The following is a 12,055-nucleotide window of genomic DNA, read 5'->3' on the forward strand; positions in this document are numbered from 1 at the left end:
AGGTTAAAAAATGTCTCAGGTGATCTTTGTGTCTAAGTTTCACTGTATGTGTGTGCTTGCCTCTGTGTGAAAAGGCAATGTGGAAGGACCACCCCCCCAAGCCACTGACCGGGACCCCTCTAGGATGGAAAGTGGGACCTCAAGAAGATCCCAGGGGAGCACCCACACTTGTCCAGATATTTTATTGCTCTTTACCAGTGAGAAAGCAGAAACGACTAGGTTTTTTACAGGCAGAGATGGTTGTGTGAGTCCCTTCTCTGTGCATAATTCTCTGATTACATGGGATGCAAGTGCACTGAGAACAGTTTGGACCCAAAAAAGGACAGAACACAGCTCAGTGGCAGAAGCAGTGTGTTCCCATGGCCTCTGTGACCAGGACACAAAGAACAATCAGCTATTCTTGAGACCACAGGTAAGAGTATTAGCAGCAAAGGTGACCACACAGAGGACTTTAAGAGCTGAATCCTGATAAACAACAGAGCAGGATAAACCCTGGAGCAGGGGCCACCCAGAGTGTACTATGACAGGGCACGGGAGGGAGGACAAGAGAAAGAAGTCGTGCTACCTTGCATGAGCACCTCCATGGCCGTCCGCGGCTTGGACAGCCGTCTCTCCTCCAATTCACTGTCAGATTCGTCTTCCTCCTGGATGTCAATGTCCGAGTCGTCATTACCTGGGAGCAACACAAGTAGGCAAAACAAAAGGGCGGCTCCATCACTACCTCTGAAACAGCTTGTATCCAAAAGGCTCTTGTGCAAAACCATTTGCACTTCTCAGCCTTCCTTCTGCTGCATTAGATTTTATGAGACTCTTAGGATTGGCCTGTAGATACTTAGAAGGGTTAATGCAAACAAGGATATACTGGGTTAGTTTTTTAAACAATTTTCCAAAGCAAGACAAAACTGGGTCAGAATACTATTCTGGTAGGTGAACTACAATTTGAATCATCAGCTGTCAAGGTATAGCTGGAAGTTCTTGGTTAATTGGGGGCAAAGTCCATTCTCTGTTCAGGATTAGGTGGCGTTACCACGACTCGAGCTCTTTGTGGGTAACAGAGATGAGGAGACAGAGCCCACTGAAAAGGTGAGGGATTGCACCAAAACAGGCCTGCAAGCGACGAGGAGAGCTGGCCAGGAAAGGCTGGCCTGAGAAAGACGGTGACCTAGTGAGTGGCTGTAAGAACTCGTGCTCACGATCTCCTTTCCTGGAGAAAATTCCCTTACAGAGATACACAAAGAGAGGGCGTTCTCACATTGTGAGATGTGCGACAGCCTTACACGTTAATTTCTTAAATACTCTTCCAGAGTCTTGTGTGGGTGAGACATTTCCTAATGGGAACTTACAGGAGGAGAGTTTCCACAGTGGAGAGAAAAAGCTTTCACTGCCCAGCTGACTCCCTGTGACCGGGGAGAGACACTGGTTTTGGAAGGACAGAGCAGGAGGAGTTTGCAGTCGCTGTGCTGACCAGTGAGTCAGAGGTCAGTCTGGAAGTACAGTAATTGTTCGTCTACGAAAAGGCTTTGCTCAGCCCCTGCTCTAAGTGGGTGAGTAGGTGGCTGCATCTGCCTGGGCACCAAGGGAAAGTTCTCTGCTTTCTTCGCCGTGGAGAGAAGAGCTGTGCTCTCCAGCATGGAGGGGTAAGCTGGGAACCAGGGATGTGTTAGTAATAGATAGCATCCTGCAAGGACTTCAACACAATCTGTCTGAAAACCGCCACCGTACAAAAAGCCTATACAGAGAATATAATTAAATACTAACACAAATGAATCACTACAAAACGCAATTACTATTCATCTGAGTTCACTTTTTATGGACATTTTATTATGACATTGTATCATTACCCCTTGCGATATAAATCAAATGATATCATGAATTTTAAAATAATAATAATACATGTTTCTCAGGCTCAATAGGATTTCTTCTGACAAGCTCAAGCCAATACACTAACGCATGCGGACATGGAAATCACCGAGTTATCAGTGACACGTTCAAGTTAAGGATAGAAGACAAGAGTGCCCATAAAATTCAAAGAGGAAAGAACAGTCTTTCCAACAAATGGTGCTGGGACAACCAGAGAGCCACACGCACAACAATGAGTTGGACTCCTACCTCACACCATATGCAAAGACTAATTCAAAATGGATAACAGTTAAAACTGTAAAAGTCTTCCAAGAAAATATAGGGATAAATCCTGGTGACCTTAAATTAGGCAGTGGTTTCTGAGATATGACACAAAAATGCAAACAACAGAAGAAAAATTAACAGTGTGGACTTCATTAAAAGTTTGTGCAGCAAAAGCCAGCACTAATGAAGTGAAAAGACGGCCCAGAGAATGAGAGAAAAATATCTGCAAATCACAATTTGCATAAGGATCTGGTATCCAGAATATACAAATAACTCTTACAATCCAATAATAAAAAAAAACCCAATTTAAAAACGTCCAAAGGACTTGAACAGACATCTCTCCAAAGATCTGTACGAATGGCCAACGAGCCAGGAAAAGATGCTGCACTCCATTAGCCATCACAGAAACTCACATCAAAGCACAGCGAGACACTACTTCATACCCACGTAAGCTACAGGCAGTTTCTTTTCAGGTTTCTCTTTTTATTTATTATTATCTTTTAGATGTTTGTTTATTTTTGAGAGAGAGAGAAAGGGGGCGCACGCAAGTGCGGGAGGGGGAGAGAGAGGGAGCCAGGAGGTGAAGCAGGCTCCGTGCTGACAGCATCAAGCCCGACGTGGGGCTTGAACTCATGAACTGCAAGATCACGACCCGAGCAGAAGATGGATGTTCAACCAGCCGAGCCCCCCAGGCGCCCCCAAGTTTCTCCTTCTACATCAGCACAGTCCAACAGAAACACAATGCCAGCTGACAGATCTAATTTAAAATGGTCTAGTGACTACATTAAAGTAGAAACAAGTCAATTAATTCCAGTAATGTCTTACTTAACCCATTGTATCCAAAATACCATTTCAACAGGTAAACAACGTAAAGTATTAGTAATGAGTAATTTAACTTTTCATTCATACTAAGTCTTCAAAATATTTTCCACCAACGGCACTCCTCAATTTGGATGAGCCACACTCGAAGTGCTCAAGAGTCACACATGGCTTGTGGCTACGAACTGGATGTCACCATTCTGGCCTCGGCTCCCTGAGCGCCTTATCTGTCACCGTGCCCCCAGTGCTGGTACAAGGCCTGACACACAGTAGGCATGCAGCAAGTAAGTGTTGAACGCAAGAACATTTGCTCTCCACTATATCATAAAAACTAAATCCCAGCAAGGTTACTAAAGTGCTTTCTAGCAATTTGTGGGTCATTTTATGAAATCAGAGGACTCTATATTCCTTACACTCCAGTGCTGAATCCTGTAGAGGGCACAGTTATAAATTTACCACGAACAGTGAGGTTTAAAAGGACGGTGGGAAGATGAGGGCTGTCCTTACTGTGACCACAGGGCATGTGAACAAAGTACCTGGCCTTTTTCGTCTCTGAGGTCCCCAGGGCAAGGACCTGTCTCTGATCACTCAGACTTGCTCTCTCTTACTCCAGGCCCTTACTCCAAACCCACAAAGCCAATTTGGTGACATCACCTCCTGCTTAACAGAGAAGACAGGAGCCATCAGATGGGAGCCCTTCAGCACACGACCCATCTTCCAGCCTGAGCTCGAGTCCTGCACGCCCACACGTTTCCTCACTGGGCAAAACTCATCCCCTCACTAAGCTCTGGTTCTCACCCTTTCTTACAGACTCCCAGGACTTTCCTCATCCGGTACCTCCTTCCTCTCCAAGTTACACTTCTCAGCCTTTGCGTAAATAGCATCTCCCAAGGAGGCCTACGTTGACCCCCAATTTAAAACACAATTCCAGGGCATCTGGGGGGCTCAGTCAGTTGAGCGTGCAACTCTTGATTTCGGCTCAGGTCATGATCTCACGGTTTGTGAGTTTGAGCCCCGCATCGGGCTCTGTGCTAATAGTGGATAGTCTGCTTGGGATTCTCTCTCTCCCTCTCTCTCTCTGCCCCCACCCCACTCATGCTCTCTCTCTCAAAAAAAAAAAAAGAACTTAAAAAGAGTAAACGCAGGCTGCCCGGATAGCTGGGTCAAAGTGTCCGACTTTGGCTCAGGTCACTTTGGCTCACGGCTCATGAGTTCAAGCCCCACATCGGGCTCTGTGCTGACAGCTCAGAGCCTAGAGCCTGCTTCAGATTCTGTGTCTCCCGCTCTCTGCCCATCCCCCACTCGCACACTGCCCCCTTCTCTCTCAAATATAAATAAATATTTAAAAATTAAAAAAAAAAAGGTAAACACAATTCCACACACCCTCACCATCTCCCTCTCTGCGCTACTTTACCCCGAAAGGCATTTTTCACTTTCCATGCACAGTTTGCTCATTGTTTGTCTCCTCTCACTGGCAACCAGCTTGGTTAAAGCAATGATTGCTTTTGTTTTTCTAAATTTTTTTTAATGTTTTTATTTATTTTTGAGAACGAGAGAGAGTGTGCACAAGCGGGAGAGGGGCAGAGAGACAGGGAGACAGAATCAGAAGCAGGCTCCGAGCTGTCAGCCCAGAGCCTGACACAGGGCTTCAACTCCTGAACTGGGACATCATGCCCTGAGCCGAAGTCGGACGCTTAACCGACTAAGCCACCGAGGTCCCCAGAATCCCTGTCTCTTGTCCACTAAGGAACCCTTCTTCGCACCCAGAATAGTTACTCAACAATGGTTTACTGCACCGAATCAGCTGTCTACACGATGGCGTAAACAAGATGAGCTCTTTCAGCTCCCGGATTTTGCTCATTCTTACCCCTAATTTGCGTCCGTGTCCTATTTGCCTTTTCTGTTCAGAGAAGTCTTTCAGAAAGTGTCCTTTTATCTAACTCCCCGTTGATCCCAACTCTCTGGCCAATGTTCCCGCATACACAGAAAAGCAAAGAAAGAACATCTTAACAACTTTAGGACGGTTCTTCTAATTTTCCTCACTTCTTTGCCCTCAAGCTAATTAAGTGCTTTCCTTCATTAATTTGGTTTAAACGGGACATTATTTTTCCAAAAAAAGCAAAGTCACAGATGCTCCTAAGAATATTTGTCCTTCAAGAGATCCCACACCTGTGGATCACAAAATTAAAGCGTGAGTTCAGAAGAATAAAGACCAATGACAAAGGTCTTACGGTTGGCCCAGGCACACGGCAGGGTGCAGCCAACCAACCAGGGCTCTTACTTGTGCTGGGCCTCCTGGGAGGGGATAAACTCCATGCAGGCTTATCACTTAGGGCTGCCTCGGGCTCTCTGGCCTGACCTGGAACCACAAAGGTGAGGGGGGCTGCTCTGGCTAGAGAGGCCCCTGGAATTTCCTAAACTTGCCTCTAAAGGATTTCCCAGCACTCCCTATTCTCCTTCCAGAGTTTCCTGAAATTTAGGAGAGAGAGGCAGAAAACAAGTACAAAAGGAGAGAGGCCCAGAGACAGAGAGGGAGGGAACGTGTCCCAAGTCCCACACACGGCATCCTCAAGCATGAGAGAACAAAATACTTCATCATAAAAAAGAGAGCAATTAGCAAGAGGAGGAGGAACCGAGACAAAGCCATTGATTCGGCATTAAGACCATGCGCTGAGGCCGCCCAGACACCTCGGTGAAGTTCGTGGAGGAAACGTGCTAACCAGTCACGGAGAACACTCCTCCCCAGCACGCAGCTCTCACATACGGGTAGCCCCCACTTGCCCCCAGGTGACGGCCTCACTGCACAATCCTGGATTACTGGGGACACAGGACGGGTGTGTGTGGGAGGGGACTAACTCTAATCAAGTGCCCCACTAACATGCACTGCATTAATGACACCTGCTTTCTATCGGTCCTAAAATAAGGAACCTAAAGACCTCCGAGACCACATTTTCTTTTATAGTTACATATTATACGTAACTCAAACTGTATCATTTAAACAGGGAAAAACAGTATTTTAGTTGATAAGAAAATCAAACGTGCTTTGAATGCTGTGTAATTTGAACCAGTCTCTTGAGCTCGAGTGAATTAAAATGGTACTTGATATAGAAGTTTTGAGAAAATCGCCTTTTGAAAATAAATTAAATACACGCATACATTTGTCGAGGCTAAAAACGCTGGTCCAGAAGAAACAGCCCGGTCTACCCATGTGGTCTTACCTTCCGTCTTGAGCAGACGCTTTTCTTCTTCCTTCAGCTTGTTCTGCATCAGACGCAGAGTGTTCTCAGCTTCCTATGGAACAGCAAGAACAAGATTCAGAAGAGATCACCCTTTGGTGGACTGTTCTATCATTCTCTACCACGTGGATAAGCAGGGCCGAGTCTGTGACGCAAAAGCAGCAAAGATGTAAAGCACATGGAGACAGCGAACGCTGCCTGAGAACCAGGGCCGTGGTCCCAAGGCCCCCTCTCTCCAGGATCAGCCAGCAGCCCAGCCAGGGGAGGCCGCCTGAAGTGGCACCGCGGGCCCTCGAAGCCCTGAAAAACACCGAACCGGACAGGGAAATGCCCGTGTGTCTGTGTGGGACGTCGACATGGGGCAGACGCATTGAGAATGGGATAGTACGGGCCTCCTGCTCTCAGAAAATAAGGCATGAATTTTATTGTTTTTCTGCTCTGTGCTATTCCAGCCCCAGAAGATGCTAAATGGTGAAACTGATCTGGGTGAAAAGAGAAAAGAAATAAAAACTAGTCTAATTCCTAGGGGGACAAAAGCTAATACCTCAGCTAGGTGACAAAATGTGGCCCTGATTACGGTCAAGAGAGAGAACGGGAGAGGACAGTGGCTTTTAAAAGTTTGGTGTCATTCTACACATCAAGAAACAAGCACTGTTTGAGGCACGAGCTACCTTCAGGGAGCAGGTGTTATGAGCACACGGAGCAGGTGTGAGCAGAGGAAGGAATGCTCGTCCCCGGGCCACGTCTTCGGCACGACCTCCACACCCGGGGGCGGCCCCGCGTGACACCACAGAATGCTCACTTTACTTTCACGGCCCTTTTCTGCTCTTCCCCAGACACTGTCCTCACCACGGGCCTGTCCTGCACCCTTGCGGCTCCGTGTCAAGATAAAGGTGTCCCCAGGAAAGCATCAGCCACCCCCCGCCGGCCGTCCTGTACAACCAAACAGCCCCACCTCATTCAAACACCCAGCTTTTAAGAAGGGAAGCATAACCTTTACGCCGAAAGCTGCCAAGGACGGCGTGAGAGAGGGAGGTTACAGACCAGTTTCAGCATGAACACGGATTCCAAGGGACCATTCTTGGGTTAAGCAGAAGTATCCCCAAGGGATAGTAGCAATTCAAAAAACGAGAGTAACCTGGCCCATTTTCCTTTGTTCTGAAATCCGTATTTACCAGCTCATGCTGGGACCTGAAACACTCTTTCCTAAATGGCCTGGAACAATGGGATGAGAGGAACCCGGACGACCGCTTGCTCTGGGTCCCACACACTTCCCACAATAATCAGTAAACTGCGTTTCCTCTTTATAAAGCAGTATCTGATAAACTACTTTCAATTAAGCAGGGCCTGAAAATCTTTCAGTGACCTGACCAAGCAAAATTTTAGGAATCTACCCAAGGCCAATCACCTACTCCACGGAACTCAGTGCAAATGAAAATGCACTTAAGAATTATTAAGAATTCAGGGGCGCCTGGGTGGCTCAGTCGGTTGGGCACCCGACTTCGGCTCAGGTCACGATCTCGCGGTTTGTGAGTTCGAGCCCCACGTCGGGCTCTGTGCTGACAGCTCAGAGCCTGGAGCCTCATTTGAATTGTGTCTCCTCCTCTCTCTGACCCTCCCATGCTCATGCTCTGTCTCTCTCAATAATAAACATTAAAAATAAATAAATAAAAAATTATTAAGAGTTCCAAACCAGTGACGGCGCAGCATCAAAGCAAGCACAGGCCCTCCTAAGCTAAGTCTTGTGCGATTGCGCAGGTCACGTGGCAGCCCCGTCTGCCGCCCTAACGGACCAAACCCATCAGAGATCCGACCAGCCTGGAGTCCAGGCCACACCACCAGCAAAAGAGAAGAGCTGCGTGAGCGATCCGCAGACCTGATCAGGGAGGAGCAACATCCAGGGAATGCTCCCCCACGACAACATTTACAAACTGACACGTCACCAAGTACAGAATCCCACGCCAGAAGGAACGGTCTGTGGAGAGGAGCGGGCTAAGCGCTCACCTCAAACCTCTCTTGCTCCATCCTATGATGGTCTTCAAGCTGCTGTTCCAGGTAAGCCAGATTTCGAAATTTCTCCAGATAAATGTCATACTGCTTCTGCAACTCCTCCTCGATCTTCTCATATTCATCCATAAAGGCCGGCCTACAACGACCAAGTGAAATAAAAAGTGAAAGATTCATCAACAGACAGTTGAGATTAGTATGCTGAGCCCCAGGCCCCACCACCGTCTGCTGTGGAAAGCCTTCATGGAGAAGTGCCTTCAGCTGGAAGCTGCTTAAAGCTCATTTCCCTTTCCTCCTCCCTCCCCTCAAAAGCAACACGCTTAGTTTGTTTGTTGATCAAAAGCTCTTTGTAAAAACTTGAAAATAATCTTTAAAGTATGAAGAATAAGGTGAAGATTACTCATAATCCTATCACCAGGTACAAGCACTGAATATTTGATAAACATCCTTCCAGACTTTTCTGTGCATAGATATATATACAGAGAGAGAAATGTATTTTTTCTTTGTTTTGCGAGAGAAAGAGAGAAAGGTGGGAGAGGGGCAGCCAGCAGGCTCCATGCTCAGCGCAGAGCCTGAGACGGGGCTCATTCCCACAACCCTGGGATCATGACCTGAGCAGAAATCAAGAGTCGGACACTTAACCAACTAAGCCACTCAGGCGTCGCAGAAATGCATTTTTATTTTTTATTTAAAAAAAATTTTTTTTAATGTTTATTTATTTTTGAGAGAGAGAGAGAGACAGAGACAGAGCATGAGCAGGGGAGGGGCAGAGAGAAAGGGAGAGAGAATCTGAAACAGCCTCCAGGCTCTGAGCTGTCAGCACAGAGCCCGATGCGGGGCTCAAACTCACGAGCCGTGAGATCATGACCTGAGCCGAAGTCGGACGCTCAACCAACTGAGCCACCCAGGTGCCCCAGGAATGCATTTTTAAACACCTTTAAGTACATTACCTTAAATGAAGCTTTGCAATCTTTTTTCTTACTCACTCTGCCATAGATTTTAATACAGACTTAAAAAGTAATCACGTGTCATACACTTCTCACAAAATTAGTAACCTAAATATATACATTAACTTAGTTGAGCAAAGTATTTCGCTGTCTGGATGCTCCAAAAAGTACTCCATCCCCTAAAAAAGGGAAACATAGGTTGCTACAATTTAAAGCTAAGTTTTTAAACAATATAAAATCTAAAAACAAAGCAATAACACAAAAGCTTGTTTTGACTGATTTGATGAGTTTATATTTTTTTCTCTTATTTTCGATCTTAAAGGGAAACTCTCTTGTTTTAAAAATATACAGATAGGGGTGCCTGGGTAGCCCAGTCAGTTAAGCTTTCGACTTCAGCTCAGGTCATGATCTCGTGGCTCTTGAGTTCAAGCCCCGCATCAGGATCCTTGCTGGCAGTGCGGAGCCTGCTTTGGATTCTGGTTCTCTCCTCTCTCTCTGCCCCTGACCTGCTCACACTCTCTCTCAAAAAACAAAACAAAACAAAAACATAAATTAAAAAGTAAGAGATTATCTTTGGGACTAGAGCAAAAACAAACTTTTCTATTAAAAGGATATGAGAAATCTAACCAAAGAGGTGAAAAATCTATACATTGAAAACTATCCAAAGCTTATGAAAGAAATTGAAGAAGGCACACACAAAAAAAGGAAAAAGATTCCATGCTCCTGGACAGGAAGAACAAATATTGTTAAAATGTCAACAGTATCCAAAAGCAATCTACATATTCAATGCAATCCCTATCAAAATACCACCAGCATTCTTCACAGAGCTAGAACAAAAAATCCTAAAATATGTATGGAACCAGAAAAGACCCCAAATAGCCAAAGCAATCTTGAAAAAGAAAACCAAAGCAGGACACAATCCCGGACTTCAAACTGTATAACAAAGCTGTCATCATCAAGACAGTATGGTACTGGCACAAGAACAGACACTCAGATCAATGGAACAGAACAGAGAACCCAGAAATGGACCCACAAACATATGGCCAACTAATCTTTGACAAAGAAGGAAAGAATATCCAATGGAACAGACAGTCTCTTCAGCAAGTGGTGCTGGGAAAACTGGACAGCGACATGCAGAAGAATGAACCTGGACCACTTTCTTACACCTGACACAAAAATAACCTCAAAATGGATGAAAGACCTCAATGTAAGACAGGAAGCCACCAAAATCCTCGAGGAGAAAGCAGGTAAAAACCTCTTTGACCTTGGCTGTAGCAACTTCTCACTCAACGTGTGTCCAGAGGCAAGGGAAACAAAAGCAAAAATAAACTACTGGGACCTCATCAAAATAAAAAGCTTCTGCACAGCGAAGGAAACAATCAGCAAAACTAAAAGGCAACCAACAGAATGGGAGAAGATATTTGCAAACGCTATATCAGATGAAGGGTTATATGCAAAATCTATAAAGAACTTATCAAACTCAACACCCAAAAAACAAATAATCCAGTGAAGAAATGGGCAAAAGACATGAACAGACACTTCTCCAAAGAAAACATCCAGATGGCCGACACATGAAAAAATGCTCAACATCACTTATCATCAGGGAAATATAAATCAAAACCACAGTGAGATACCACCTCACACCTGTCAGAATTAACATTAACAACTCAGGCAACAACAGATGTTGGCGAGGATGCAGAGAAAGAGGATCTCTTCTGCATTGTTGGTGGGAATGCAAGTTGGTGTAGCCACTCTGGAAAGCAGTATGGAGGTTCCTCAAAAAATTAAAAATAGAACCACCCTATGACCCAGCAATTGCACTACTAGGTATTTATCCAAGGGCTACAGGTGTGCTGTTTCGAAAGGGCACATGCACCCCAATGTTTATGGCAGCAATGTTGACAACAGCCAAAGTATGGAAAGAGCCCAAATGTCCATTGATGGATGAATGGATAAAGAAGATGTGGTGTGTATGTATATACACATACACACACACACACACACACACACACACACACACACACACTGGAGTATTACTCAGCAATCAAAAAGAATGAAATCTTGGGGTGCCTGGGTGGCTCAGTCAGCTGAGCGTCTGACTTTGGCTTAGGTCGTGATCTTGTGGTCTGTGAATTCGAGTCCCACATCGGGCTCTGTGCTGACAGCTCACAGCCTGGAGGCTGCTTCGGATTCTGTGTCCCCCTCTCTCTGCCCCTCCCCCACTTGTGCTCTGTCTCTCTCAAAAATATATAAATAAATGTAAAAAAAATAAAAAAAAATAAAATCTTGCCATTTGCAACTACATGGATGGAACTAGAGGGTATTATGCTAAGTGAAATTAGTCAGAGAAAGAAAAATATCATACGACTTCACTCATATGAGGATATTAAGATACAAAACAGATGAACATAAGAGAAGGAAAGCAAAAATAATATAAAAACAGGGAGGGGGACAAAATATAAGAGACTTAAATATGGAGAACAAACAGAGGGTTACTAGAGGGGGTGTGGGAGGGGGGATGGGCTAAATGGGTAAGGGGCACTAAGGAATCTACTCCTGAAATCACTGTTGCGCTATATGCTAAGTAATTTGGATGTAAATTAAACAAAATTAAGAAAATTAAAAATCTATGTAGGAAAAAAAGGGTACGAGACTTAACAAAAATGAATTTATGCTTGAAAGGCAGAATTTTTTAACGAGACAAACATATCAGGTGGGCCACATTCCAAAGGTGGAAGGACGTGGTCTTGTCCGTGGCTGGGAGGAAGCCTGTGGTGCTCCCTGGGTTACCCCAGGCGCTGCCTTCCCTCAGGTCTCAGGACAGCAGCCGGACTGTGGCCCGGTCACCAGTATCTCAAAACAGCAAGACATTCAAACAGGTGCAGGAGCTACACGGAGGAAGAAGCGAAGGGAGAAAAGTGA

The 12,055-nt window shown here is 45.4% G+C and overlaps 1 protein-coding gene across 6 annotated transcripts in view; it reads right to left on the minus strand.

Annotated features, from left to right (window-relative positions):
• CLUAP1 (clusterin associated protein 1) overlaps nucleotides 1-12,055 on the minus strand; it is a 35,336-nt gene that overhangs the window by 6,952 nt on the left and 16,329 nt on the right. For all 6 annotated transcript variants that reach the window (XM_042970786.1, XM_042970784.1, XM_042970789.1 and 3 more), the window contains 3 exons: nucleotides 8,184-8,325; nucleotides 6,162-6,234; nucleotides 566-673 (listed from right to left, as the gene is read on the minus strand). In XM_042970786.1, the coding sequence (XP_042826720.1) occupies nucleotides 566-673; nucleotides 6,162-6,234; nucleotides 8,184-8,325 (323 nt within the window). The remainder of the gene's footprint in view (nucleotides 1-565; nucleotides 674-6,161; nucleotides 6,235-8,183; nucleotides 8,326-12,055) is intronic.

This window comes from Panthera tigris, chromosome E3, assembly GCF_018350195.1.
Source record: "Panthera tigris isolate Pti1 chromosome E3, P.tigris_Pti1_mat1.1, whole genome shotgun sequence".
Lineage (NCBI taxonomy): Eukaryota > Metazoa > Chordata > Mammalia > Carnivora > Felidae > Panthera > Panthera tigris.